At 36.1% G+C, this 13,859-nt stretch overlaps 2 protein-coding genes across 2 annotated transcripts; one reads left to right on the top strand and one right to left on the bottom strand.

The window, feature by feature from the left end:
• The first annotated feature begins 3,098 nt into the window (after positions 1-3,098).
• Positions 3,099-4,058, top strand: LOC148215636 (olfactory receptor 6B1-like). The gene has a single exon (XM_088143119.1). It carries the CDS (start codon positions 3,099-3,101, stop codon positions 4,056-4,058), a length of 960 nt encoding a protein of 319 aa, XP_087999245.1.
• A 5,489-nt stretch (positions 4,059-9,547) lies between these two features.
• Positions 9,548-10,531, bottom strand: LOC148215637 (olfactory receptor 11A1-like). Its single transcript, XM_088143121.1, has one exon. It carries the CDS (start codon positions 10,529-10,531, stop codon positions 9,548-9,550), a length of 984 nt encoding a protein of 327 aa, XP_087999247.1.
• Positions 10,532-13,859: the final 3,328 nt, after the last annotated feature.

Consider the following 13,859-nt stretch of genomic DNA (forward strand, 5'->3'; position numbering starts at 1 on the left):
GACAGGAGGAAGAGCCTCTAACAAGGCAATGGCCAGATAGGTCAAGAAAATTTTGAGAGAAAACATCTCAGACAAACCTCTCCCTAGTTCACATGAAGATAAAGTGAGGGAAGGGAAAGCACATTCAGACTTACAAAATTCTGTTACTAAAGCTGTTAAAATAAAAGTAGTCCTAACCTATATGGCATTGGTTTCTTAGTTTGGCCTATCTTGTTGGGCTGACACAGCATGCATGTATCCATCTCTCTTTCTCTTTCTCTTTTCTTTGATACAGCCGAGCTTCTGTAAATGACCGCTCCCAAGAAATAAGGAGGATGAATCATGCAAGTGCTAGTCCACAATGCAGTTCAATTAATAGATTTGGGTACCAGCTGGGTCCAACGTTTTTAATCTTGGATATAAAGGGCCTCCACTCTTCAAAAGATTAAATTCTGCTTCTCCTGCAATGAATGTAAATATTATTTTAACAAACAAACAAGTGTCTTTCAACAGTGGAGGGAAAACTTTGGATCCAAGCCAATAGACTCAGTTTGGATTTTGTTACACTTAGGGTAATTATGAATCCCATAATATTCTAAGTATAATTAAATCTCAATCTAACTTAGTGAATAGCGAGAAAAGAGTAGCTTTCAAGCATCATTTATAAACTGATTGATGTATACAAAAATTGGTATGATGTATTTGATATTATTGAGGGAAAAGAAAATTGATGCTGTTTTATTCAGACATTTTCTGGAATGTCAACATTCAGTTCCATGCCTACAGATTTTTCCACTGACTATAGATAATAATTGTCTGTATAGCCTTCCTTGACAATTAGTCTCTTGTGTTGCCAACTATTTTTACTGAAGTTAAATGATTCCCAAAGGGAGACTTCTGCTTGATATGGTATGAGATATAAACAAAAAAAATCAGGGATAGATTCATATCAAATAATTTTACCTCCATGAAAATGGGTAAAAGGAAGACACTGTACAATTTGTTTCCTGGGACTAGGGGGAATTTCAGTGAATAATTTTGCCATGGTAAAGGTATGTACCACATTGTCTTCTTCATATTTCTCACAAATAATTTTTTTTATTATTATTAGCAATACATCAACTATTATTTTTAAATGTTTTCCCAAGAACATTTAATTATTGAAAAGTACTTTAAGATCTTTCATGTGAGTGCAGATTTAAAGTGGCTGTGCTCAGATATTGAATATAAATCCATGCAATATTTAGGTCAGGGGCATGCAGTATTTTTGCAGAAGGAAAACACTAAAAATAAACACTGGAAATCAAATCATTATGAAAAATTAAGTAATTTATTTCCTAAAATGAACATATTGAAGAATTAATGTATCTAATTCTCCCATGGTAATTGATTGGACTCTATAATGTTCTCCTAGAATGTGACATAGTCCCAATAATATTAATAATGATGATGACATGGTACAATTTTGGAGATGGGCAGAATATTTTGGCAGCCATAGTTTTGACAAATATCTTCCATCAGTGGTAATATTTATTCCAAAGAAAAATCTCCATTAATGCCAGTAGAAACTTCCATGCTGAGGGTAATACTAGCCAAGACAGATAAATTTATTTGCCAGTATCAAGGCCAAGAAATGGTAAAACTTTCTTTTTCTGCTCATCATAAACTTCCTCACATGGGTAAGTGTTCTTACTTTTATACCTATTTTAAGTGATGTAGTTGCTAATGACATTTTTAGCATTATCCCTAATTTCACGTTTCGGTCATTTTATTTAGATTTAATTCCCTCCTGTATGCAAATACCATACCCATGAATGCGAATATTTCTATTGGGTTCAAGACATCCTGTGTTTCTTCATGCAGATGAGATATGATATTTCATTGCTGAGATAATCTTCATGGTGGGAGGTAAAAAAGTTAGTGCAGATTGTGGAGAGGAAAGGGAAAAACGGGCAGCATTGGGCCATTCTATGATTATCCCAAGTGTGTTCATAATTTAATGAGTCTGCTAACTGGATTTCGAAAAAGAAGCTACACTATGAGAAAGCCAAAATCATCTTTTATTCTGTTCGTATCTTATATCCTGAAATGCATTTATTTTATTCATTTAATATATTCCCATCAGTTCTTATGAAAGTTATTTATATATTTATTTGAAATCATTTTAAAGCAGCATACAAATAATTGGATTCTGTCTTTGAAATTATTTAGTGTCTTTTAATTTCTAACTGAATTCCTTTTCTCTAAAATAGATTGTGCTTATTGATAGCATACTGTTTCCAGGCTGTTTCCAAAGCTTCATCTCTCATGTTATCTGGGAAACAGTAGGAAATTGTCAACCAAATGTCTTATGTCCCATTCCGAAAGGAAAGTTTCAGATAAAGTCTTATGCACCAGCTCGCCCTTCCTTCCTTCCTTCCTTCCTTCCTTCCTTCCTTCCTTCCTTCCTTCCTTCCTTCCTTCCTTCCTTCCTTCCTTCCTTCCTTCCTTCCTTCCCTCCCTCCCTCCCTCCTGTATTAAAGAGACATTCGTTCTAGACTCATCTCACCATTACTGCATAAATACCCAGGGCAGACAGGACAATTCTACACCCCCCTGCTGCTTTCAGATACCAACCTGCTACAGCATATAATGTTGCCAGATTCTGCACAGCAGCGATTAAAATTTGCCAGATGATGACCTGCACCATAAACTAGTCTTAATGAGCATCTAGTTTGTTATACTAGAGTGCTCTCTAATTTGATTAACCTTTATGCCTTCATTTTTAATATCTTCTAGCTTTTCATAATTTTTCTTTTAGATCCCTATTAGATATACATTTTCTATTTTATATCTTTTAGCTTTTTATTATTATTTTTCTGAAGTATTTTCTATGTTTTTTAAACTGACTGTACCTCAGTCTCTTTATGCTGGTCTTTGACTGTAATAAAGATTCTTTCTTTCTTTCTTTCTTTCTTTCTTTCTTTCTTTCTTTCTTTCTTTCTTTCTTTCTTTCTTTTTTGTAATTAGAACAAAACTTTAACAGATACTTCTAGAAATATAAGCATCATATAAAATCACTTAGGAATCTCATGTTTAAAAATTATTCCAGGAACCAACATTAATTTATAAGGAGCATAATGTGGAGAAATCAGACTGAAATCACAGAATTTATTCTTCTTGGATTTGGAGAATTCCATCATCTGCAGATCTTTCTGTTTCTAATTTTTCTGGTAATATATATTATGACCATGGCTGCCAACATTATCACTGTTCTTCTGATAGTGAATGATCAATGTCTGCATACCCCAATGTACTTCTTCTTGGGAAATTTGTCCTGCTTGGAGACGTTCTACAGCTCAACCATCCTGCCCAGGATTCTAGCTAGCCTTCTTACAGGAGATAAGACAATCTCTGTTTCAGGATGTATTACACAGCTATATTTCTTTGCATTCCTGATTAGTACAGAGTGCTATCTCCTCTCTGTGATGTCATACGATAGGTACTTAGCTGTCTGCAAACCTCTCCATTATGCAACATTTATGAATATGAGGCTTTGCATTCAATTAGTTCTTGCCTCTTGGTTGAATAGCATGGTGTTTACGTCTGTATTTTTAGGTATGGTCTTAAAAATACAATTCTGTGGTCCACATGAAATTGATCATTTCTATTGTGATTCTCTCCCACTCGTAAAACTTTCCTGCCATCACATCAGCCTTGTGAAAAATGTCACAATAATAGTTTCATTCATCTTTACTTTTCCCCCTTTTCTTTTGACATTGACATCTTATGCATATATTATTATTACTATCCTGAAAATTCCAACCACAACTGGGAGACAAAGGACTTTTGCTACATGTTCTTCTCATTTAATTGTTGTCTCTATTTTCTATGGGGCCTTAATAATTGTATATCTAATACCCAAAACTGAAACCATAAACCTCAATAAACTAGCTTCTGTCCTTTACACAGTCCTTCCACCCATAGCTAACCCCCTCATATATAGCCTGAGAAACAAAGATGTCAAAGAAGCTATGAAAAAGGTGGTGGCAAATATTCTACAAAATCCATTTGTGAATTGGAGATTGAAGTCTAGGTAGTTTCTTTCCATTTATAGATACATGAACAGAAAATAGATGACTTATCATGGAAATGAGACTGTACAAAGCACTATTCCTCTCAACATTATTTGTCCTGGTAGGAAGGAGAAACAACCTTTCTCTGCTGAGAGTTGTATGTGGGCTTTGAATGGCATGCTAGGTTGTTTTCCAGCCAAGATAGGACTATGTCAAAAACTGGAAAGGATTATGGAAAAAGTTAAACTTGGTTTTATTAAATGTAATTATTAATTAAATTAAATTCTTAAATAAAATAAAATACAGCTGATGATGATTACTTCCTAAACATTTAATAGTGACCTACTTCTGCCACATTAAATATTACATTTCAGCAAATTTGGGAAGGGATCTGGGACCATACAGAATGCTTAAAAGGGCTCCTGTGTATATTACTCAGTGACTATAGATTGTACATCTCTGTCAAACAGGTAACGATAAGTATAATGTGATACCATAGGTTTTGGGATAATCAAATCAAAGATTGTGTAGAGAAATATAAAAGGGATGTGATTTGAATAGATTTCACATGAATAAATTTATACTAATAATAAGACTGTAGGGTAAGATAGGTATGAAGAACATAAGTAGGAAAATAGAAACAAGCATAGAATTGGCATTAAGATGAGAAGAAATAGGACTTTAATTTTGCATAATAAAACCAAATGAATTCTTTGTGTCATGATCCATTCCAAATTAAAAACAAAGCAAAACAAACAAAAACCTAACATTGTTATATCCCTATTATTAACCAATTGTATTATTATCATTATCATTTATATTGCATATTTATATACATTTAAATATATATTTATATTATATATTGCATATATATATATATATATATATATATACATTTACTGTATATAAATATAAAGAGCCTGGTTTGGTACCATGTTATTTGAAGGAATGCCTTTTCCCAGTTTTACCTGCCTGACCCACCAGATTGGGGATGCAGGGTATGTTACATGCCCCCCCCCCCCATTATGGAAGTCCATTTAGTGGGACTGAGAAGAAGGGCCTTCTCCGTGGTGGCTCCCTCCTTGGGGAACATCATCCCCACAGAGATAAGACCGGCCCCCACCTTGATACTCTTCCGCAAGGCCCTGAAGACATGGTTTTGCCAGTGGGCCTGAGAATCCCAGATTGACCGAGAGCCCATCAAATGACTAGAGTAAATGCATTGTCGCCAGGGAGGTGGGGTGGTGGAGTGGGTTTTGTATTTGGGATTTTTATTCCTGTAAGCCACCCAGAGTCACTGTGAGTGAGGTGGGTGGCCATATAAATTGCTTAAATAAATGAATGAAAATAAATTTAATTATAACCAGTTTTGAGAATCAGATTCCACTTTTTTTGGGGGGGGATGCTTTTATTACGTTTTTTTTTTTAAAGAAGATAAAAACTAATACTAATATAAAATGAGAAAAAGAAGAAAAGAAAAAAGAGTATCCTTTTTGTGGTATCCTCTGCAGTTCCTGCAGTGCCAGTTGCCATTGTTAAGCAAATACCGCATGGGTCCTTCAATGAGGACCTTACATGAACACAATTTCCAACTTCCTGTCTGCTTCTCCATTGACTTTGCTTATGGGAAACAGGCAGGGAAGATTGGAAATTGCAATCACGTGATGGCAGCTCGCTGTGACATTGTAATTGGAAGCTGGGTTTACATACATTTCCTCAGACATTGATCTGATATTCTTGCTTTCCAGAAATATAATAAGGATGGCTTCCTTTTGGGATCATCAGAATATAAAACTTGCAAAAAAAAAAAAAAAAGTATTTGCATAGGATTGTGCAACTAAGTTTTATTCATGTACTAGAGGCTTTATGAAATGAGAAATGAGTGCGGACAGGATTCATTTAGGAAACACTCATAGCCACATAACAAACACAGATAACGTGATTGAAAACAAAGTAGATGCAGGAATCTAAGGGGAAAATTTCTGTGCAGTTTTGTATAAAGAAATAAGAATTGTTCCTCAATCCATTAGTGGTTAATGGTTAATTAAACATGATCTAATCAATCTGATCTAAATCAATACAACGAGGACCTCACATGAACACAATTTCCCACTTCCTCCCTGCTTCTCCGTTGACTTTGCTTGTGGGAACATTGGAAATTGCAATGATGTGACCGCAGCTCACTGTGACATTGTAACTGCAAGCCAGGTAACATACATTGCAGACATTGATTTGATATTCTTGCTCTCTAGAAATAAAATTAGGATGGCTCCCCCTGGGAACACTCAGAATTTAAAACTTTGAAAGAAGCAAAAAAAAAAAAAAGTATTTGCATAGGATTGTGCAACTAACTTTCATCCATGTGCTAGAGTCTTTGTGCAATGGAAATGAGTGTGAACAGGCTTCATTTAGGAAACAACAGAAAACACTCATAGCCACATAACAAAGATAGCACGATTGAAAATAAAGCAGATGCACCAGAAATTGGAGACGCAAAGTCTGTAAGGGACTCGGCTGTAGCGATTGTACTCAGTAAAGTTTTCTTCAGTTTTTCTAACTGAGGAAAGATATTATCCAGTTCATGGTAAAAAGTCAATAGCACTAATAAACCTGCTTCAGCAAGCGGGACTGGCTGATCCCACAGCCTCACTTTCTCAAGGCCCAGGCAGAGAGGTAGCAGCCTCGGATGCCTCTGAAACCGGCTTAAGGTGGTCATTTAAAAGAGGTGACATGGCAACAAATAAGGGTTTAACTTTTGCCTCCCAAAAGACTCTGGCGAGAAAGAGTTGAAATGAAGCTAAATATGCTCCCATCCTAAATAGCATCCGTGGAATGGTGGGATGTTTAAAAGACAAAAGGATCCGTTTATGATGAGGAGCACTTGGGAACCATTCAACAGTATGTAAATTTTTTGACCATGTTGGCAATGAAGAAGTTGTCCCAGGGAGGTTACAATTACTCTCCTAGAATTCCTATGTCCGCTTTTATATCTATTCAAAGAAAGAGTGAGAGCAATCTGATGTGTTTGTAATGTGCACTTTGGCTTTCTAGGACATTCTTCTTCGTTAGCATCCAAAGGAGTTTTGATATGTGAGACATCCCTGCTCTTTCCCTTTTCCAGCTTTACAAACTTATTGGTGCACATATTTAATTGCTGTGGCACTTCATGGAGTTCTTTTACATTATCTTTGATTGCTTGCTCTTCGACAGCACTCATGCCTGGAATACAGGTCTTAACCAGGACAGTTGCATAGGCTTTTGTAGAAGTAAAAAGTCTGGTTTCATGCTTTCTAACGTAAGCCTCTATATCTCCTTTCAACACTTTCAAATCATCTGTGCTGTGGGCAGACATTGTTTTGCCATAAACTCGGCTGAACTTTCCCAGGGGAGCTTCTCCCTGAAGAGACTTCACTTCTTATCTTTAAAGCTATTTCCAGGTTCCCTGTGATTAGTAGCTGGATTATTTAACTGCAATGGTGACCCAAAATGGGAACCTGTAAGAGAATCCCAACTCCCCTCTAACTCATCCCTGACAGATAAAGAGAGCTGTAACGGATATGTTTACAGTTCTGTCTGCAAATCCCATTCTAATATTTCAAATTTGTTGGAGGTAGAAGGGAAATTTGTTTTACTCACAGATGCTTTTTGTGGAAACTGTTCTTCCGTCTTTGACTGTTTAGCTGACTTCCATGGGGGGGGGGGGGGAGGTCCCAGGGCTGGTACCATGCTGTTTCTTTCTTTTTCCCATATCTTTCAAATCCACAAAAAGTCCTTAATCTATGCCTTTGCCTTCGTATTCGTCTCATCCAGAACAGTATAGCATAAGTTAAAAGGAGTCCAAAAAGTCATTAAAAGACCATGATTATAATTAAGCAAGCGAGCACTGGGAAAACATATGTTACCAGGCTGATATCTCTAGCTCCTCCAAAAGCAGATGCAGGAATCTGAGGGGAAAATTTCCATGCAGTTTTGTATAAAGACATAAGAAGAAATGTCCCTCAGTCCATTAGTGTTTATGGTTAATTAAACATGATCCAATCAATCTGATCTAAATTAATTTGCATGTGTTTATTTATAGATCTGTTAACCGTCAGGCATTCTCTGGGGTTCATGAAGAAACCAGGCTGCTATTAAACAATGAATCATATAATACAATAAGCCACCGTTTACAGCTATTGCAATGGAAACAATTTATCCAAGAAGTAACTTATGAAAGCAATTCAATTTTGATATGGTCCAATGCTAATCTCCAAAATGTTGCAATGAAGTGATTTATTTTTATCATTATTGGGATATATTTCTGTATCGATGAGTTCTTGCAAGACAACTTGATGACTCTCCCACCACCCCCAAGATTAATTACATTAGTACTGTGCAGTTGCAACAACATGTTCAAGTATAGGAGACTAAACACCATGCTGTTGATTCTTGCTGATTCTGTTAACTGAATGCAAAGCTTACAATTCATGAGAGGTACATAATGCTGTGGCTTCCACAGTGCCTAAAAAAGCAATCATGAGACATGCTACAGAGGTTATAACATTCTAATCTAACCAGCAAAGAAATGAAATATAACTTTGTACAGTGCATCATTATAGAGAAATGGTTTTCTCTCCTTTCAGAAAAGTAGCCAGCATCTTGGGGAGCACAGCCGAACTATATAAGATCTCGACAGAAGACAGATTTTCAGGAAGAAGTACTTGAGGATGTGCAGCTGTTCTGCAGTCAGCATGTCAAAAATGGTGAGCAAATTGGCACCATAGTAGAAAGACAGAGGATTAGAAGCATCAGGAATAGGAAATGCTGCAGCTCATGGATCTTCCCAGATGTCAGAAAAACAACCTCCCTTATTTCCCTCTGCTTCTCCTTACCATATATAGTATCTGATCTACAGTATCATAACAAGTTATGTCATTTTTTAAAAATAACATCAATAATATTTGTCATTTTTAACCTCTACTCATATTTAGGGAAAAGTATATGTGTTTGAACATTTTACTAGCCATGCTTTGGAGGCATCTGCTTTCCTATTCTTCATCTCTCTCTTCCTTCTCCTGCTCTTTACCTTTGCTTCCCTCTCAATAACTGGCCTCCAAAGTTACAAGATAAATGGATCTTCACAGTTTTGTTTATCACCCAGCAGGGCAACCAAAAGTTCTTCTTGGATTCAACAGAATTAGTTTTACTGTTTTATTCATTTCTGCCTTTGGCAGAGAGCTAATAAAAATGTACCCAACTGTTTTTAAGAGTAGCTAACTTTGGATAAATTTTGTACAGCATTATTATGCTATCTTCGGAATAAAGAGGAGTATTTTTACAAACTTGTTACATTTGTTTCACATATTTCTTACAGGCAGTACAGTTTAGCTTATTTGATACTCCCCTTCTTTCTTGCTAATAAAGAAATCACAAAACCCCTGGTAGGTTTAGATGAGATAGTGTGATGGCACAAAGTGATCCATTATGCTTCATAACTTATTGGGGACTTAAATTCAGGATTCTTTAACTCTAGTCTACCGCTCTAATCTGTACAGAGCACAGCCTGGTGATGTGGAATTGGTCTTTCCCAACTTTGCCAGCATTTTTTTCAAAGCTTCCTTGACATCCTTGTTTCTCAAGCTGTAAATGAGAGGGTTGGCTATGGGGGGCAGAATGGTATATAACAAAGAAAAGGTTTTGTTCACAACTTTTGTTGTTTCCATTTTTGGCACTAAGTAAACTATAATGATGGCCCCATAGAAAATACAGACCACAATCAGGTGAGAAGAGCAGGTGGAAAAAGCCTTTTGCTGGCCAGCGGTGGAGGGAATTTTCAGAATAGCAGAAATTATGTATACATATGAAATCACTGTTAACAGAAAAGGGGGAAAGCTGAATATAAATGCTAGAGTCAGTGTGACAAATCTTAAAATTGTAGTGTGACTACAGGACAGATTTATCAATGCAAATGCCTCACAATAAAAATGATCAATTCCATTGAGACCACAATAGTGCATTTCTAGCACTAGCATCAGATAGAGAGAGGTGAATACAATACCATTGATCCAAGAGCTAGCAGCTAACTCGACACAAAACTTACTGTTCATAAGAGTAGCATAATGAAGAGGCTTGCAAATAGCTAAGAAACGATCATAGGACATTATGGAGAGGAGATAACATTCTGAGCACATCAAGGAAGCAAAGAAATAGAATTGTGCTATACACCCTTTCACAGAGATCGTTTTGTCTCCTGTCCACAAAATAGTGAGCATTTTAGGTAAGATGGCTGAGCTATAGAGGATCTCCAGACAAGACAAATTCCCCAAGAAATAGTACATGGGTGTGTGAAGATGCTGATCAGTTACTACCAGAAGAATGTTGACAAAGTTGGCAGTCAGAGTCAAAATATAGATTGCTAAAAATATCAGAAATAGGAAGGTTTGCAGATGATGAATATCCCCAAAAGCCAGGAAGATAAACATAGTTATATCAGTTTCATTCCTCTTCATTAATTTCATGGTGCCATTTGTATGTAAAAATGCCATATGTGCTGTGGGAAAAAGATACAGAGAAGCTGATATAAAAATATAGATTTTTAGAAAATATTTGTTCAATTACTACTGCAATTAAGAAAGTAGGAGACATTATAAACTATCACCCTGTAACAGGCATGAATTCAGAGTTCATGCTAACTTTCTCAGGTCAAACTGCCCATTGTACCCTTTCCCATAGTCTTTTGATATTTTTTTTTCTTTTCAACAAACTCAACATCCCTTTGAACTAAGAAAATGCTGAACGCTCAATGGTATGGTATATATTCCTCCATTAAGACTTTCTTTTCCTTAAAGCAGATAACTACAGTGCATGCCTGCTTGCCAACTGCAGATTGATGTCCCTTTACTTAGAAATAATAATAAAACCTGTTGAACTTCTCATGGATGTTTTTTCTCCTTGCCGTAGAAGCAAAGTGCTAGAGGCAGAAATAAGAAAGCATTACATTGATGTAAATGAAGTCAAAGGATTACTTATTTCTGCTTGCATTGATTCTAATACTAATTGACATAGTGATAGTAGCTAAAAACATATCTGCTTGTAATCAATAAACCTATTTCCAATCATATCAATATTACCTTTAAAATTCAAATGCCAATTTGAAAAATGCAGGCACATGCCATTTTTATAGTCACAACCTGATGCATGGCAGAATCACCAAATACCTCAGGGCTGTTTCCCATTTTCATGTCCTCAGTCAATATTTTCAGGGTTATTATTTATCCACTGTGAGGATCAGGAGGCCAGGAACCATATATTTATTTCCAAGTTCTATAAATAATAATAATAATAATAATAATAATAATAATAATAATAATGGCAGCCTTACTTGGAACAGCTTACATCCTGCGATGATATCTTTAACACCATCAAACAATCTGCCTATCCCATGTCCTTGGGAAGGACTCAATAGGATAAAAATGCCAAATCCAGTCTAAACAACTGGCTGACTGTACAACCACAATAATAATAATAACAACAACAACAAAAACAACAACAACAACAATCTTTCTTCATAGACAGTATAGCATGTTTCAAAAAGAGAAGAGAAGCTTAAATTCAATTTCCTATAGAAAATTATTGTGCCAGTGGGAAGTTGAAAGACTTTCAGTCAATTAGTCAAGATTACATGATAGATCAACTCACTGTAATTCTACTGATTTACAAAGGAAATTGTATTTTTTCCTAGAATTATACATTGTTAAATATACAGTTTAATAATGGAGTGTCATATTGTTATTATATTAAAGAATAATTGACAATCCATCTTGTGTAAGAAAGCACCATGCATTGTTTTAAAAAAAATATTAAGATAATATGATAATATCTCTATTTTGGAGAACATATTAACTGAAGAATTTCTCAGCCCAGTCAATACATACTGTGGTATCCAACCTTTATTCATCTTTATGGATCACTTAGCATATTGCTATACTTAACTGGCTTGGCCTGTATTTAATACCTGATGAAATCAAAGCACTATATTGTTGTGCTTATCTCAGGAGATTCTGATAATTTAAAAAAAAAAAAAAAAGCAGGGGGGGGAGTTGAGAAGAAGCGGAGTGATAACTAAATGCAGAATAATTGAAATAGCATGAACACTTATTCAACAGAATATCTTGATGGGATAAGCACTCTCATTCTTTTGTATTCTATTAAGCTAAACATAAGGGTTTCAGGTATATCTTGGAAGAGAAATCAACTTACAGATCCAGATCTTTATGGGTCTTCCTGCCATATAAGACTCACATGTTGATTCTTATCTGCCTTCCATTTTGCCAATTAGGAAGATACTAGTGAATGCTGAAGGCCCTTCAGACAAACTTTTCACTGGAGAATTTAAATCATTTGGAGCCATTCCAACCCAATTTTAAGCTCTTGCTGGAGTGATAACCAATTGGTTTTTGCTGGATGACTTGTCCTGGAGAATAAAGAGTAGGAGTACAGGTTTGTTGAATGGCCTAACCAGGAAAGAGGGGACTCTAAGAACCTATCCCCCTCCCTTCTGATGCATCCAATTAGGAAAAAAAAAAGATGTCACTTTGTCCCTTATGTTTTTCTATATTTTACTTTAAACTTTTCTGGAGGTCTAGCCTTGTTTAAATCCTGGGGAGTCTGTGAACACACATTTTAAAGAAACTTGAAAAAGTCCAAGAGCAGACTGAACATTGACCCAGAGAAGTTGGAAGTATTGTCAATATAGATGGAGATTTGTGACCATCCATGAATGGTGAGCTCTCCCCAAATGATGAAATTCAGATTTGCTGCTGGGCAATTCTTTTAGGATTAGGTACTCTCTGTGACAGTTAAGCTGTTGTTTTGATCCGGAGTGCTTTTTATCATCATTAAGCAGATAAAACAAACTTAGTTTTACTTACCATGAACTAATTATAAGCAGGATTTTTCTTAGCTCCTATAGGTTTAAAACAAAAACAAAACCTAATCAGGAAAGAGGGGGCTCTAAGGACCAATCCCCCTCCCTTCTGATGCATCCAATTAGGAAAAAATAAAAATAAATCAACAGATATGAGCAGATGAGAACCACTTTATTTCTGTCATTAAGAAACAATGCAGATATGGAGACAGTTTCACACAGATACAGAAACAGTGTTTATGACACACTATGCTATTGAACTCAATAGGATGCATCTGCTTTTGTCCTGCAAAAAGGCCTGTTCTGAGTTTGCATTTTATATATAGCAGCCTGGACAGTCTCCTTAAAGATATAGGATATTTCAAAAACACAGTCTGCAATTAAAGAACCCAGCTCTTCCCCTTCTTCATTTCACTTCTGCTATTCTCAGCTTCTTCAAACCTTTATCCTCCCTGAGTCAATATAATGAGAGATTTCCTACCTGGTAGATCTGCCAGTCCTTTCCTCATTGGTCAGGCTGTCAGCCTATCTCCCAGATTCCTTGGCATCTCCAAACTGCCCCTCTCCCCTTTTATCTGCAGGGAGTGGAATGTCAGCTGGACAAAGGCTGCAAGGAGAAAAGTTCCTGCTTCTCCCTTCTTTCTTTTCTTTTTCCCATCATGGTCAGACACTCAGTTTTTCTGTTGAGGCATGGAAACTTCTTAATAAATCCTATTTCTTGTTGTCCTTTTGGACCTTTAGCATTGTTCCCATGTCGCCTAACCTTGAAGCAAGATACTGCCCAGACAGAGAATACAGCTAGTTCCTCAAGTTGGAAGGTATAATGGTATATTGGAATGACCTTGGGATATGGTGTGAAGAGATGATGCCTAGGGAACAATCAGATAAAAGGGGACATAGCCTGTAGCTGCATAATGGGA

The sequence above is a fragment of the Python bivittatus genome, unplaced genomic scaffold (genome assembly GCF_059951505.1).
Source record: "Python bivittatus isolate LINGU-HERP-01145 unplaced genomic scaffold, Pbiv_v1 ctg000470_np1212, whole genome shotgun sequence".
Taxonomy (NCBI): domain Eukaryota; kingdom Metazoa; phylum Chordata; class Lepidosauria; order Squamata; family Pythonidae; genus Python; species Python bivittatus.

Coding starts and splice junctions, on each gene's coding strand:
- LOC148215636 (XM_088143119.1), top strand. CDS start 3,099: ATGTGGAGAAATCAGACTGAAATCACAGAATTTATTCTTCTTGGATTT.
- LOC148215637 (XM_088143121.1), bottom strand. CDS start 10,531: ATGAAATTAATGAAGAGGAATGAAACTGATATAACTATGTTTATCTTC.